Below are 13,876 nucleotides of genomic sequence, written 5' to 3' on the forward strand. Positions count from 1 at the left end.
GGGGGGGGGCCACGACGCACGGGGCAGGGCCGTCCAGGCACCACCCTGGAACAGCTTGCCGTTCTTGTTGAGCCGCCGCGGGCCCGCTGCTGCTGCTGCTGCTGCCGCGGCCGCCTCGCTGCCGGGTCCGGGCCCGGCGCCGCAGCCGTTAACCCTCAGCTCAGCACCCAGAGCGGCAAAATCGGTTGGGAGGATGGCGCCTGGCGGCGCGGCGGCCAGGGGAGCGTCTTGGGTCAGGCCGTGCGGCGCCACGGGATTAAAGGCCTCATTGGCCAGCTGGGACAGCGGTATGGACTCGTCGTCCATGGTGCTCTGCAGCGGTGTACAGGGTCGTGGTTGCAATGCTCACCACAGGCACGCCTCTGCGGCCTGCTGCCGCCGGCACCATCAGGTGGTGGGCGACGAGGGGGGGGGGCAAGGCGCTCGCCACAACTTTGGCAGCGAGCTCCTACACGCATGCCTGTATTCGAAGCGCCTACCCGAGCTAAGGAAAACCCCGCTGCAAGCCCAAGTTGGCGAGTTGCAAGTGCGCACTTGTGGCTTGGCGGGGTGCGGAGCTGCCCACTAGATGCGATGGCAGCTGCACAGGCAATAGCGTATTGAGATTACGAGCACAAGCTTGATGGGAGCGCAGCACAGCAGGGCGCCATCCAGCTGGCCCGACTGGCGCCCGCACGCCTCATTCTGCACCAAACCTTGGTGTTCAACCTCACTAGCAAGATTCAATCTCGCACAGCGCCCTTCGGGCTGCCGAGGCATGGTGCAGGAGGTGCTCGACACAGCCAGCGGCCTGGTGCCGCAGGCCCCCGCCCTGCGCATTGACGAGGTGAGTTAGGAGTGCCAGCAGATCACGAGACGCGGGGGCGCTGCCAATTGGCTGTGGGTTGAGGCTGCACCGCCACCGCCGCCCCTGCCACCGCCTCTCCTCCGAATGTGTGCAGGCGGCGCTGCGGCGCTACCTGGCTGCCACTGTCAGCGACTTCCCCCCAGATGCTGACCGCCTGGAAGTGTTTCAGTTCTCGCATGGCCAGTCCAACCCAACGTATCTGGTCAAGGTGTGTTCGGCTGCCCAGCTGGGGCGACATGCATCTGGACCTGCATGCGCCCCTGCTCTCCTTCCTCGGGCCGCCCTTGCTCTCTGCACCTCCTGCTTTTCTGTGACAGGTCGTCCTGGCTCTGTGCACCTCCTGTTGGACGCGCCGATTGACCATGCACCTCTGCCGCTGCTCTACCGCTCCCGCAGGCCGGCAGCGCCAGCTACGTGCTTCGCAAGAAGCCGCCCGGCCGGGTGCTGCCGTCGGCGCACGCCGTGGAGCGAGAGTTCCGGGTGCTAGCAGCGCTGCAGGCCACGCCGGTGCCGGTGCCACGCGTGGTGAGCAGAGGAGCCCGCCGCTGCAGTGTCTGGCCGTGCAGCACACCTCAGCCCCACCAGCCTCTGCATTGTGGCTTTCCGGTGCAGCTGTCCTGTTCGCCCTCTTTGTACACACTCCCCTTGCTGCCGGAAGGAGCCACCTGCCGGGGCCAGCCAGCCACCCAGCTCCCAGTCAACTCTGCCGCCCCTCCACCCACAGCTGTGCCTGTGCGAGGATGCCAGCGTGCTGGGCACCCCCTTTTACGTCATGGAGCATGTGAGGGGCCGCATCTTCACAGAGCCCTCGCTGCCAGGCATGGCCCCCGCCCAGCGCACCGCCGTGTACCAGGCAAGCCGACCTGCTTGCCTGTTTGCTTGCTTGTTTTCTGTCTGGCTGGCACTGCTGCTTGCTTGCGCATGAGCTCCTCCACTGCCAGGAACCCACCCACGCATCCCCCCCTGCAACACACGCGTATGCAGGCCATGGCACGCACGCTGGCCGCCCTGCACAGCGTGCAGCCGGGGCAGGTGGGCCTTCAGGGCTACGGCAAGCCCAGCGGCTACAACCGGCGCCAGGTGTGGCGCTGGGGGCAGCAGTACTCGCAGAGCGTGGCGCAGGTGAGCAGGGCGCCCTTCGCCGTGGCTGGGCTGACGGGCAGGCAGCTGTGTGCTCTTGGCTGCTCCCTTGCTGCTGCGCCTGCCTGCCTTGGCAACCATGGCCTTGACCACAGCACTACTGTATGCATTCTGCCGCCCCCTCCCTTCACGCGTTGTTGCTGTGCAGGGCCAGGCGCCGATGCCTGAGATGCAGCAGCTCCACTCCTGGCTGGAGGCCAACGTCCCGCCCACAGACGACCAGCCCGCCGGCACCCGCGTCTCGCACGGCGACTTCAGGTGGAGGCGCTTTGGGATGTGCATGGTTGGGTTGGGTGTGGCTGGGGTGTACTTCTTGGGAGTACTTCACTTCTTTCCACCCAGGCCAGGTCCCAACCCGTTCCAACCCCGCCGCCTCCACGTGTGCTGCCCGCCCACCCCGCCTCCTGCCGTGCCAGGCTGGACAACCTGGTGTTTGATTCTGCCGACCCGTCCCGCGTGCTGGCGGTCCTGGATTGGGAGCTTTCCACCCTGGGGGACCCGCTGGCCGACCTCGCCTACAACTGCCTGCCCTACCACCTGCCGGCGGTGGGTCCCTGCCAGCCACACGCTCGCCCACATGCTGTAGCGCACACCGCGGCTGGCGAGGCGGCGACCATGGGCAGCCGGCGGCTGCTCTGTGCCGGCCGCATGCCTGCCTGCCGGCATGGGCGATGCCGGCCATCGCAGGCCTGCTCACACCGCGCTTGCTGCTGATTCCGCTGCCTCAGGACATCCCCACCCTGGTCAGCCTGCCGCGGCCGCTGCCAGCTGGCATCCCAGAGGAGCAGCAGTACATTCAGCAGTACTGCGCTGCCCGCAGCCTGCCCTACCCCCTCCAGGCAAGCAGCCTGCACATGCCTGGCTGCTGCCTGGCTGCCCTTCCCGGCCTGACCCTGTTCCCCTCTGCGACTGCACTTCACCGCACATACCGTCGGTCTCCTGCGCCCCCCTGCAGGCCTCATGGCCCTTCTACCTCGCCCTCTCCATCTTCCGCCTGGCCGCCATCCTGGCTGGGGTGGGCGCCCGGGCGGCGCAGGGCAACGCATCCTCCCGCATCGCAGCCCAGGTGCCGCCCGCCGCTCTCGTGCCGCCGCCGCAGCCGCAGCAGCTGCACGCTCTTCCCGCTCGCCACCATCCCGTCGTTGTGGCAGGCTGCTGCTGCCGCTGCTGCTTGGGCCACCAGAGGTTCTTGTGCTGCGGCCCCTGCTTACCGGCCTACTCCCTTCCGCTGCCTGCAGGTCGGGGCTGATTCTGTGGTTCGCAGCCTGGCCTGCAAGGGGCTGCAGATTGCGGGGGTTCTGCACAAGCAAGGCAGCTCCAGCAGCAGCCTCACCAGCAGCGGCGGCAGCCACCTGATGGGCACCCCCGCTGAGCCCTACGCCAACCCCACCCATCCCAGCGCGCTGCCAGACGACAGCCCCAACATCCTGGCTGGCAACCCTCTGGAGGAGTACGCCAACCCCAGCCCGCAGTGGCGCCAGGCAGCAGGCGCGGCGGCGGCGGCGCTGGAGGAAGCTGACAGGGTACTGCCCGCCCGGGTGGCGCCCACCAGCAGCCGCGGCAGCAGCAGCAGCAGCAGCAGCAGCAGCAGCAGAGGCGTGCGCCAGCAGCCAACCGCCGCCGGCAGCCCCGCGGCCACCGCCGCCGCCGCCGCCGGGGTGGCGACCACCGGGCTGGGCCCGTCGCCGCGCGTGCAGCCGCTGCTGCGCAGGCTGCAGCGGTTCATGCGGGACCATGTCTACCCTGCAGAGGCTGCGCTGAATGGCCATGCCATGTCCGACCAGCGCTGGATCATCCACCCGGTGCAAGAGCGGCTCAAGGCAGAGGCCAAGCGGCAGGGTCTGTGGAACCTGTGGCTGCCCGCAGGTGCGCAAATCTGTTTATACAAAGAAAGCCACCTGGGCGCTATCGGGCATTGGAGTTGGTGCCGGGCTTTGGCATGCATGCATGCGTGCCCGCTGGTGGGCAGCAGGACCTGCTGCGGTACGTGGTGCAGTACAGCCGGTCGCCCAGACCCCTGCCGCCGCTGCTGCGCTGCCTGCCCGACCGTACCCTGGTGCAGACATGGCGGCAGCGCTGGAACCGCTGGTGCGGCAGGCGGCGGCCTCTGGCGACGAGCAGCGCCTGCTGCTGGGCCCTGGGCTGACCAATTTGGGTGCGAAGGGAGGACGCACATGCAGAGGGGAGCAGGCGCAGCGCCCACTCAACGTTGCAAGGGCACACAAACACCGGCGGTTTGGCTGAGCTGCCGCTTGACCTGCACACACCCCGCCCCGCCCCGCGCCGCCCCACGCCTGCTGCAGAGTATGCGCACTGTGCGGAGGTGATGGGCCGCAGCGTGTGGGCGCCAGAGTGCTTCAACTGCTCTGCGCCCGACACCGGCAACATGGAGGTGCGTAAGGGGGACAGGAGGGGCAAGGGCTGGGCTGATGGCACTCGCTGGTTGATCGGGTGGGGCCACCTGCTCGCACATCCACACGTATACCAACCGTGTGGTTAGCAGCTGCCGGCACGGCATGCGCCCACGCCTCCCTGCCTCCCTGCCTGCTGCGCCTCCCCCGCAGGTGCTGGCTCGCTACGGCTCGCGCGAGCAGCAGCGTGCCTGGCTGCTGCCGCTGCTGCGGGGCGACATGCGCAGCTGCTTCGCCATGACTGAGCCTGCGGTGGCCTCTTCAGATGCCACCAACATCACCTCCAGCATCAGCCGCCAGGGAGACAGCTATGTGCTGAGCGGCAGGTGGGGCAGGCCCGCCGGCGTGTTGTTGTGCTGCCGGTTGCCGGCTGCGGGCCTCGAGCCGTGTTTTTGCTGGCCTCAAGCCGCTGTGCACCCTGCTTCCTTGTGTTCTACTGGACCCCGAGCCGCAGGAAGTGGTGGGCATCTGGGGCCAGCGACCCTCGCTGCAAGGTGGCCATTTTCATGGGGAAAACAGACCCCCAGGTGAGCTGGTGTGTGGTGTGCGGTGTGAAGTGCTGTGCGGCTGTGGCAAGGCGGGGCGGGTAGACTGTGTCCCTGCATGTGCTCAGTTGCTGGCGCTTGCTCTGGGCATCAGAGCCGCATGCTGCCTGCCTGCCTGCCTGCCTGCCTGCCTGCCTGCCTGCTTGCCTGCAGGCGCCCACGCACCAGCAGCAATCGATGGTGCTGGTGCCTATGGATTCGCCTGGTGTCACCATTGTCAGGTCAGCGGCGTTTTGAAAGGAAATTTGTGGCCTCTGGTTGGGATTTTGTGGCCTCTTCCTCCAAAAGGTTCTGGTTTGCCTGGGCCACAAGGCACGTCTGCCAGGGCCTCATGTGCTGGGCTGCACCCCAGCTGAACTGCTGCTGCTCCCGCTGCGGCTCGCGCCGCTGCCCGCCCCGTGCAGGCCGCTGCCGGTGTTTGGGTTTGACGATGCGCCGCACGGCCACTCGGAGATTGTGTTTGACGGCGTGCAGGTGCCGGCAGCCAACATGATTCTGGGTGAGCTGGGCTGCCGCTGTGGGCTGCTGCTCGACAGTCTTACGCAACCAAGAGACGGGTTGATCAGGTTTGCTGGCATGCGCGCGCATGTGCAGGCGAGGGGCGTGGCTTCGAGATAGCGCAGGGGCGGCTGGGCCCCGGCCGCCTGCACCACTGCATGCGCCTGGTGGGCATGGGGGAGCGGGCGCTGGAGCTTATGGTGCAGCGCTCCGAAGAAAGGACTGCTTTCAGGCAGAAGCTGTGGCGCCACCAGTCGGTGCGCCTGGACATTGCGCGGAGCAGGATCGAGCTGGATGCGGCCAGGTGAGCGCCAGCTGGCACAAGGGCCAGGTTTGGGGTTGGGGTGCCTTGGCGCCGTGTCGCAGCCCCCGCGCTTCTAGCTCGCAGCGCCGCGCATCGCATGTTCGACTGCCCTGGGTTTTGAGGCCTCTTCTTCCGCGTGCCGCTGCCTGCCGTGCGGCAGGCTGGTGGTGCTGCAGGCGGCGCATTCTTTAGACCGCGTCGGCAACAAGGCCGCGCGCGGCCAGATTGCGGCGGCCAAGGCGCTGGCGCCGTCCACCGTGGTGGCCATCATCGACAGAGCCATCCAGGTGCGGCGCAGCTGGGAGCGGGGGTGGCTGAACAGAGGAGCCAGGGAGCCGCGGTATCCGGCAGACTACAGGCGCTGGTGACGCTCGCAGCTCTGTTATTTGCGCCCTGGGGTGCCGTTCCCGTCGCCCTGCCTGCCAGGCTGCCATCAATCGATCGATTTCCTGGGTGTGCCGGTGCCGCAGGTGCACGGCGCGGCGGGCGTGAGCGACGTGACACCGCTGGCACACATGTTTGCGGGGGCTCGCACGCTGCGCCTGGCGGACGGTCCCGACGTGGTGCACCTGGAGACGATTGCCAAGCTGGAGCTGGCTGGGGCCAGGCAGGCGCGGCTGTAACGGCGCGGCGGCAAGGCGCAGTTGGCGCATGCGGCGTCCGACACGGTTGCGGCAGACATGCGCCGCGTTGCACAGAGGCGCTGGCTGGTGCCAGAAGCTGCTGCTTCCTTGCCTAGTGATTGGGAACGTCGGTAACAGCATGCTGCTGCTGGAGGGGAGGTGAACTGCACAGTCATGCCCTACATTGACAGCCACATTATGTTTGGCTACTCTGGCTTGAGGAGCTGCTGTGAATTGGTAAAGCCCCATGTGCGCCCGCAACGAGTGAGCGAGCTGTCCATTCATTCCCCACCTCATGATTATGCAGAGGGCAATCAGAGAGCAGCCGGAGGCTGCTTGGAGACGTACTGTTGTGTGACTGCTGGGTGCCAGGTGGCAGTTTCTGCCTGGCTCGCCACATCCCACAGATCACATCACAGGCCACCCCCAGCTCCCGAAACTCGGTAAACACCATGACGCGAAGGACGAAACGAGTAGCGCTCGCCATAGTTGCAGCCGCAGCGTTGATAGCTCAGGTCGGGGCCCAGCAGCTGGCAGACCTCGAGAAGGACGCGGACGACTGCGTGTGAGTGAACGCAAGTGATGCCTGGCCGCCGGCCGCAGGGTGGGCCCCCCCTTCACCTCCGGCCTTACATGCTGAGAGCCTGAGCGGCGCCGCTTCCCGCAGCGTTGTGCTTGCAAAGTCCCCGTAAGGCGGTGGTTTGCAACCCGCAGAGGCGTACTCCCGCACCGCGGCCCCCCCTGCGGCGCCGCTCGGGTCGCCGCCGTCCCGACCAGTGGCGGCAACAATTGAGCAAGCTGCTGACGCCGCAATGCAGATGGACCAAGCTCGTGTACACGCCGTTTGTGCCCAAGACGGACTTCTACCTAGTGAACAACACCCTGCCGCTGTCGTGCAACGACCGGCTGCTGCCACAGCAGCAGCGGTTCTGCCGGCGCTGCAAGCGGCAGACCAGCCGCGCCGCCTGCCTATCCACCATCGCCGACTCTTGGTACGACGGCTCAGGTGCGAGGGTGGGGAGGCGCGGCCCAGGGGCAGGCATGCACACGGCTCAAGGCATGCATGCTTGGCCGGCGGCGCTGCTGGCTCCAAAACATTTTACCTCCTGCACGGCGTGCTGCTCGCCTGCAGACTTGGAGAGCTGCACCTGGAACGGCAGGAACTCGGCGGGGGAGCGGACGCGGGAGTTCAACTTCACGCTAGGTAGTGGCAGGCCGTCCAAGGGGAGCGTGGGGACGCACGGCGTAGGCCGTCTTAGGACCCACTGTCTGCCCTCCTTCATCATGCTCGAGGACGAATGGCACCTCCCTTGCCTCCCCGCCCCGCTCCCTGCTGCAGGCATCAACAACCCAAACATGTTCAGCGACCGGGTGGATGCCCGGGTGTGCGCCATAACGCACGAGTACCGCGTGGCTTCCCCGCAGTACAGCATGGCGTACTTCTCAGCCATGAGCAACGGCGAGGTGGATGAACTGGGGCGGCGCGACGGCGCGTGGCTGCCCGGGGGCTGGCAGCCCGACGCCAGCTGCATCGTCAAGCCGCCCGCGACGCGCTGCAACTTCACCCTGCACCACAGCTTCATGCTGCAGTGGACGGTGTCGATGCGGGACATATGGACAGAGGTGGGGCCTGCCCCCTTCGCGGCCCCTCGTGCCAATCCTGTTGCTGCTGCTGCTTGCAGCGCGCCAGCCTGCCGTGCCGGGCACCCGTGCCGGGCACCCGTGCCTGGCCTTGCGCAACAACTGCACTCAATGGGCGCTGCTGCCGGCGCTGGCCTGCTGTGTGCGCAGGACAAGGGCATCATCCGGCAGCTGGACACGCCAGGCAACGAGCAGTGCCTCAACAACAAGGAGCGGCGCTGCGTCGCAGCAAACCCGCCCTTCCGCTACAGCGTGCGGCTGACAGGTGAGGTGGCCGACAGCTGTGCACCGAGAGTGCGGCTGGCTGGCTGTTCTCTGTTGGGGTGGAGAGGTGGGGCGGCCGCGCGGCAGCGCAGCGCCGCATCGTGCTGGGCTGTTGCACGCGCGAGCCAGGCGCGGCGCCAAGCGTGCCAGGGCGGGAGGGTGTGCTGCCCACCACCCGGCGCAGCACTTTGAAAGCGCCGGCCTGCCGACCTCCCACCGGTGCAGAGCACCCATGCAAAGGGCCGGGCGCGAGCAACACACGAGGCAATCGCCTGGTCAGGAGCGGCGGCACCTTCCCTATGGCGCAGCCGGGCTACTTGCTATATCCCGGCGACAACCCCAAGACGTATCGCGAGACGGGGTTCGAGCTGGAGGGTGCGAGCGCCTCGCTGTCCACCTGCCGTGCTGGCCTGCCTGCTGGCCGGGCGCAGCTGCTCCCCTGTCTGGCTGCCGGCATTCCGCTGCCGCATGCGCCCCGCCCGGTCGAGTCCATGCGCTCCTGCCCTCGCTGCAGGGCTCACCAAGGCGACCTGGGTGGTGCGGGCCGAGCAGCCGGTGATGGTGATGGTGGCACCGAGGGATGTCGCCCTCACTGTGTGCCCGCCCGGCACCGAGGTGTGCGACTACTGGACCAAGGTGTTCCCAAAGGCCTACCCGCTCACCCGCTGCTACTTCTCCAAGTGCAAAGGCACCATCCTCAAGCCCGCCACCCGGCAGTGAGTTTATCGCAGCTCGCGCTGCGGCCTGCTGGCTGGCTGGCGGGCGTGTGGGGCAGGCGACCCGCCGCTGGGACCGCATCCCACGTGTGTGTGCCTCCCTTGCCGCCCCTGCCGCCTGCCGCTGCAGGGATGTGCTGCTGATTGTCTACCCCAGGTTCAAGGCTGACGAGACGGTGGACCCTCTGGCCACAGCCCCCCAAGTAGTGTTTGCAAATGTGACCGGCTGGCGCGGCACCATCCAAGAGGCCCGGCAGATTCCGACGCGGCGCTGATGTGCGCTGCCGCCTACACTGACGACTCCAGCTGGAGCCGCTCAGGCGAAATAAACCTGCAGTAAGCGTGGATGGCCGTTCGATGGTTTTCTCTTTCTCCAGCCTCACTCCACCCTTGTTTTCCCGCTCTTCCAACCCAGAATTTCTTTCCAAAATGACTTCTTCTTCATTATGCCCACCGCCTCTGCCACTTCGGATACGCAGGCAGTGCTGGGTGCGTCAATCATTGTAAGCCACAGCAGCAGCTTGAGCGCTGGAGCAGAAATGGCTGTAACAGTTCACAGTTCGAGGGTGAGGAGCTGGGTAGTTACCACCCCCGGATGCTTGGCCTGCCCCGTATGCAGCAGGCACAGGCAGCAGGCTTCAACTGCCGGTGCGGTGCTGGCGGCAACGGCCACGGAGCTGACCTGACCCGCTTTGCCTTCGCATGCGAAGTTTGTGAGGGAGTGTGCTGAGGGCGCGTCAGAGGCTGTCACGGGCCCCTAGCCTCATTCACCGCTTGCTGTTGCCCTGTGTTGCCCTGTTGCACTTCCCCACCCTGCTGCAACTTCTTGCTGGACTTGCCAGCCCTGCCACATGTGCACAATGAGATCTATCTGTCGCAGAACCAGCCAACATCAAGGCATAGCTCGCTTTTTCTGCTGGCAGCTGAATCAGGTGATGCCTCCAATTATGTACAGCTGTACTGCCGCCAGCTGGGCCCCCACCATAGGGCCTCCCAGAGCCTGCTTGGCAGCGCCCTTGCTGTGTCGGTTGCCTGATTGGTGTTTCTGTGGCTCGATAGCAGGCAACAGCGAGGTGGGTTCGGATCTGCCAGGGCTGCTCTTGGAGGCCTGCTTCTGGGTGTGCTGCCACAACCTTGTGTGGACCAGGGCAGTCACGCAGGGGCCAGAGGGATTTGCCAAGGCTCCGAGCTGCGGGGACTTCTGTAGTCGCCAGGGCTGCTTGCCTCCCTGCGCAGTGTGTGAGAGCCGTTGTTGGGTGCGGGAGGAAGCAGATGTGGAGCGGCCATGCTGGCGCCACTCCGGGAGAGGCAGCGGCCACGGCGGGCGAGGATGAAGCACCGGCAGCCCTGCCAGGCCCAAGCCCAGGAGCCGCAGCTGGCCAGTCCTCGGCCAATCCCCAGCCAGCGGCACAGCAGCAGTGGCAGCAGCAGCCTCTGCCGCTGGCTCAGCGCAGCAGCAGGGACCCGCGCCTGCAGGCGCACAGGCATTCCCAGCCTGGGGCATCTGGTGCCGCCACGTCACCAGGCTCAGCGGTCCCTGCTGCCACTGCTGCCGCAGCGCAGCCCAGCCCTGGCAGCCCTTCCATGGCTGCCACTGCCGGCGGCAGTGCTTTGATGGCAGCAGGAAGCTGGCTGGGGCTGCATGAGCAGCGCCAGGCCGAGCAGCAGCAAGGAGCAGGAGCAGGGGACAGCCAGCAGGAGGAGGGCACAGAGGGAGACCCGCAGCAGCAGCAGCGTCAGTGCTCGCACTGCAGCAGCACCACCACTGGTGGCAAGCGGTGGCGCTGGCACCCCACCACCCGCGCTCCGCTGTGCCATGCATGCTGGCAGTATGTACACAACCATGCGTCGCAGCTGCCAGCCAGGCGCGCGTTGGAGCGCCGGGAGCGGAACCGGCAAGCGCTGCCGCCCGCAGAGCGGCGATGCCTGCAGTGCGGCTCGGCCAGGCCCGGCCCCAGCTCCCATGCTCGACCGCGTTGGTTTCGTCACCCGGCCACAGGCGAGGAGTGGCTGTGCCAGCCCTGCTGCAACAAGGCCTACGAGACGGTCAGGCGCCAGCGGCGGCAGCGGGCAGCATGTGGCGACCCCTCTGGGAGCAGCAGCGACAGCGAGGAGGGAGAGCAGGAGCAGGCGGCCAGCAGGCCGTGGCATCCAACCGGCAGTTGCCAGTGGGCGGTGCTGCAGCAGCGGAGGGCGCCATCACCCCTGTTGGGGGCCCGGCTGCTGCTGCAGGGCAGCGCATTACGGAGAAGCGGCCCTGCTATCCGGACGAGGGCGATGGGGTGAATGACTGGGAGGAGGAGGGGGAGGATGATGAGGGCGCCTTGCAGCCAGCCGCCAAGCGGCAGCGGCATCAGTGGGAGGCAGCAACGCCGGACAAACCAGATCTGCAGCCTCCTGCCTCACCGCCTACCCCTGCCACCACTCCAGCTGGCGCACCAACTTCATCCCCGCAGCACTTTCAGCGCAAGCAGTCACAGCACCAGCCCGAGAACGCCCCACAGCTGGTGCAGCAGTTGGCGCCGCAGCAGCTAGTGCAGGCACAGGTGCAGCAGACCCCCAGCCCACGCCATCACCAGCACCAGCCCTATCAGCAGACCCTCTCCCTACACCAGCTTGTGTGGGCTTACAGTCTGGTTTCAGCAAGAACAAGCTTGCAGCACAGACTTGCAGCAGGCAATCGGGCCACTCCAGCGGCCTTTGCATCTGCATCAGCAGCCTCCCACCGCACTCCAGCAGCTCTCGAACCAGCCGCCGCCACAGCAGCAGCAGCAGCAGGCCCAGCATCCGCCAACCCTGCCCCAGCCCCAGCAGCAGCAGCAGAACCTGTATTCCCTGCTGCTTGATGCAACAGAGCATGCTGCGGCGGCTGCGGCCGGGCTGACCCCAGAGCTGGCAGCATCCTTCATCGGCCTGCCCTCGCTACCACCTGAACAGGTGCGTCTGCTGCCTCCAGCCCAATCTGGCATTTGCCTTGGATGCCTTGGTTTCACCCGCTGTGCCATTGATGCATGATGTGAGTCCCCTTGTGCAATTGCTTGCAGGAGGAGTGCCTGTGCCGCCTCCTGCACCGACAGCAGTACAGTGCAGCAGCGGCCCTTGTGCGTACCGCTCTGCACGCGGCTGGCGTGGCACTGCCAGCAGCCGGCACCTGAGCCGACCATCCCAGCTCGAGCGCCAGCCTGCGTCTGGCAGGCGCCGCTGAGCAGGGCCGTGCCTCCCATGTGTCATGCGCATCTTCTGTCAGCAGCAGCTCAAACGTAGTGTCCTACTTCATGTGCATTAGTGATTTTTCATCATTGTACAGCTGTGCACCGCTGCCAGCTCGCCTGCCCTGCACAGTGGCTCCCTGAGCCTCTCATCTTTTTGGCGCCTTTCCCTTGCTGTGTGCGTATCTGGTCTGGTAGGGCGGCAATGTCATGTCGCTGACATTCACGCGGCAACATGAGGGGGCAGCGGCAAAACAACGAAAAGCTGTGGGGAGCATGAGAAGCATGGGGCGGGTGAAGCGGGGGAAGGGGTTGTATCGAAGGAGAGAGATAGATGCAGCCCTGTCTTTTCTCGCTCTTTGAACCCTGCACGGCGGACCCGGTTCACCAGTAGCGGGTCTCGTCATCCGCCACATCCAGAGCTCCAGCCAGGAATTGCAAAATGAAGAAGCCGAAGAGCGGGGTGAGGTCGATTGAGCCCAGCAGCGGCGGCACCAGCCCGCTGAACAGCTTCAGGTAGGGGTCGGTGACCTGCGGCAGGGGAGAGGAGAGCGGGGAGTGTGTGTGTGTGTGGGTGGGTGGAGATGGTAGTCAGGTGCGAAGCACGCGGCGGGTGCGCAGCTGCTGCCTGCAAGGCTGCAGAGCCGCCCACCTGGCGCAGCGCGGAGAAGGGCTGCTGCTCCCACCACTGGAAGGTGGGGAACCAGGACAGCAGCACGCGGACGAAGAGCAGGAGGAGGTAGAGCTTGATGAAAGAGGCGACGGCGCGGGTGATGATCATAAAGGTGTCGGTGCTGCCCGAGGCGGCGGTAAAGGGCGCCACCAGCGCCAGCATGCGCATCTGCTTCATGCTCGCGCGGATCTGGGCGTTGATGTCCTGCTCCGCCGTCTGGCGCGCCGCCTCGGCGGCCGCCGCGCGGGCCGCCGCTGCACCGCGCTGCACCAGGCCCGCCGCTGCCGCCGTCAGGCGCAGGAGCGGGGCGGTGGGCAGCGGCGGGCGGCCGGCGCCCGCCGCTGCGCTGCTGCAGCGCACCGACAGCACCGCCCTGCTGCTGCTGCTGCTACGGGGAAGGCTGGCGCGCTGCGGGAGGCTGGCCCACACGGGCTGCATGACTGCTGCCGCCTGCATCGTGGGCGCGGGATGGGGTGCTGAAGCCGTGCAGTATCAATCCACCAAGCCGGGGCTCGGGCCTGCAAGCTGCCAGAAGCGATGGCCGGCCGACGCTCTCGGAGGCGCTCGTCGGCTCGCAGGACGAATGCTGCGGACGCTGCAATGCTCGAGACCAGGGAGGTCAGCCCAGCACTCGATGGGGGATTCCATCTTCGCCACGCTGGACATCAAGATTCAAGGGAGCCTTTAGGGCTGCCTCTTGTACTCAATCGATCTTGGCAGGCTGCAGAGTCGATCAAGTTGTTCTATCGACCCCCAGCCTTGCACAGCTCCAGACAGCCACCGCACGGTTCTGGATAGCAGCAGGCGGCATGGGCAAGCGGGGCAGCAAGAAGCGGAAGCTGCCGGTGGTGCAGGAGGAGCCCGGCAGCAGCTGCTCAGAGGACGAGGTGGGCAGCGTGATCACTTTCACTTTCACTTGCTGCCTCTGCAGACAGTCAGGCCCACTCCCCCTGACCACACACAGCTCCGCCGGCCGCTGCCTGCCTGCAGGAGCAGGGCGGGCTC

At 66.7% G+C, this 13,876-nt stretch overlaps 3 protein-coding genes across 3 annotated transcripts; 2 read left to right on the forward strand and 1 right to left on the reverse strand.

Moving 5' to 3' along the window:
- Window positions 1-757: 757 nt before the first annotated feature.
- Window positions 758-6,368, forward strand: CHLNCDRAFT_138837 (hypothetical protein; the record flags this gene model as incomplete). Its single annotated transcript, XM_005844426.1, has 18 exons — window positions 758-826; window positions 942-1,055; window positions 1,244-1,372; window positions 1,572-1,691; window positions 1,832-1,969; window positions 2,136-2,245; window positions 2,404-2,533; window positions 2,943-3,053; window positions 3,226-3,853; window positions 4,050-4,142; window positions 4,291-4,379; window positions 4,552-4,724; window positions 4,853-4,925; window positions 5,097-5,164; window positions 5,348-5,442; window positions 5,538-5,745; window positions 5,906-6,032; window positions 6,216-6,368. The coding sequence occupies 18 exons, from the start codon at window positions 758-760 to the stop codon at window positions 6,366-6,368; spliced, it is 2,628 nt and encodes an 875-aa protein (XP_005844488.1).
- Window positions 6,369-10,573: 4,205 nt separating this feature from the next.
- Window positions 10,574-12,144, forward strand: CHLNCDRAFT_138839 (hypothetical protein; the record flags this gene model as incomplete). Its single annotated transcript, XM_005844427.1, has 6 exons — window positions 10,574-10,724; window positions 10,989-11,035; window positions 11,152-11,271; window positions 11,446-11,535; window positions 11,729-11,926; window positions 12,034-12,144. The coding sequence occupies 6 exons, from the start codon at window positions 10,574-10,576 to the stop codon at window positions 12,142-12,144; spliced, it is 717 nt and encodes a 238-aa protein (XP_005844489.1).
- Window positions 12,145-12,633: 489 nt separating this feature from the next.
- Window positions 12,634-12,991, reverse strand: CHLNCDRAFT_15532 (hypothetical protein; the record flags this gene model as incomplete). Its single annotated transcript, XM_005844521.1, has 2 exons — window positions 12,634-12,729; window positions 12,851-12,991. Coding segments are annotated over 2 exons (237 nt in total), but the record flags the coding sequence as incomplete, so codon positions are not given.
- Window positions 12,992-13,876: the final 885 nt, after the last annotated feature.

Source organism: Chlorella variabilis (assembly GCF_000147415.1).
Source record: "Chlorella variabilis unplaced genomic scaffold CHLNCscaffold_22, whole genome shotgun sequence".
Taxonomy (NCBI): domain Eukaryota; kingdom Viridiplantae; phylum Chlorophyta; class Trebouxiophyceae; order Chlorellales; family Chlorellaceae; genus Chlorella; species Chlorella variabilis.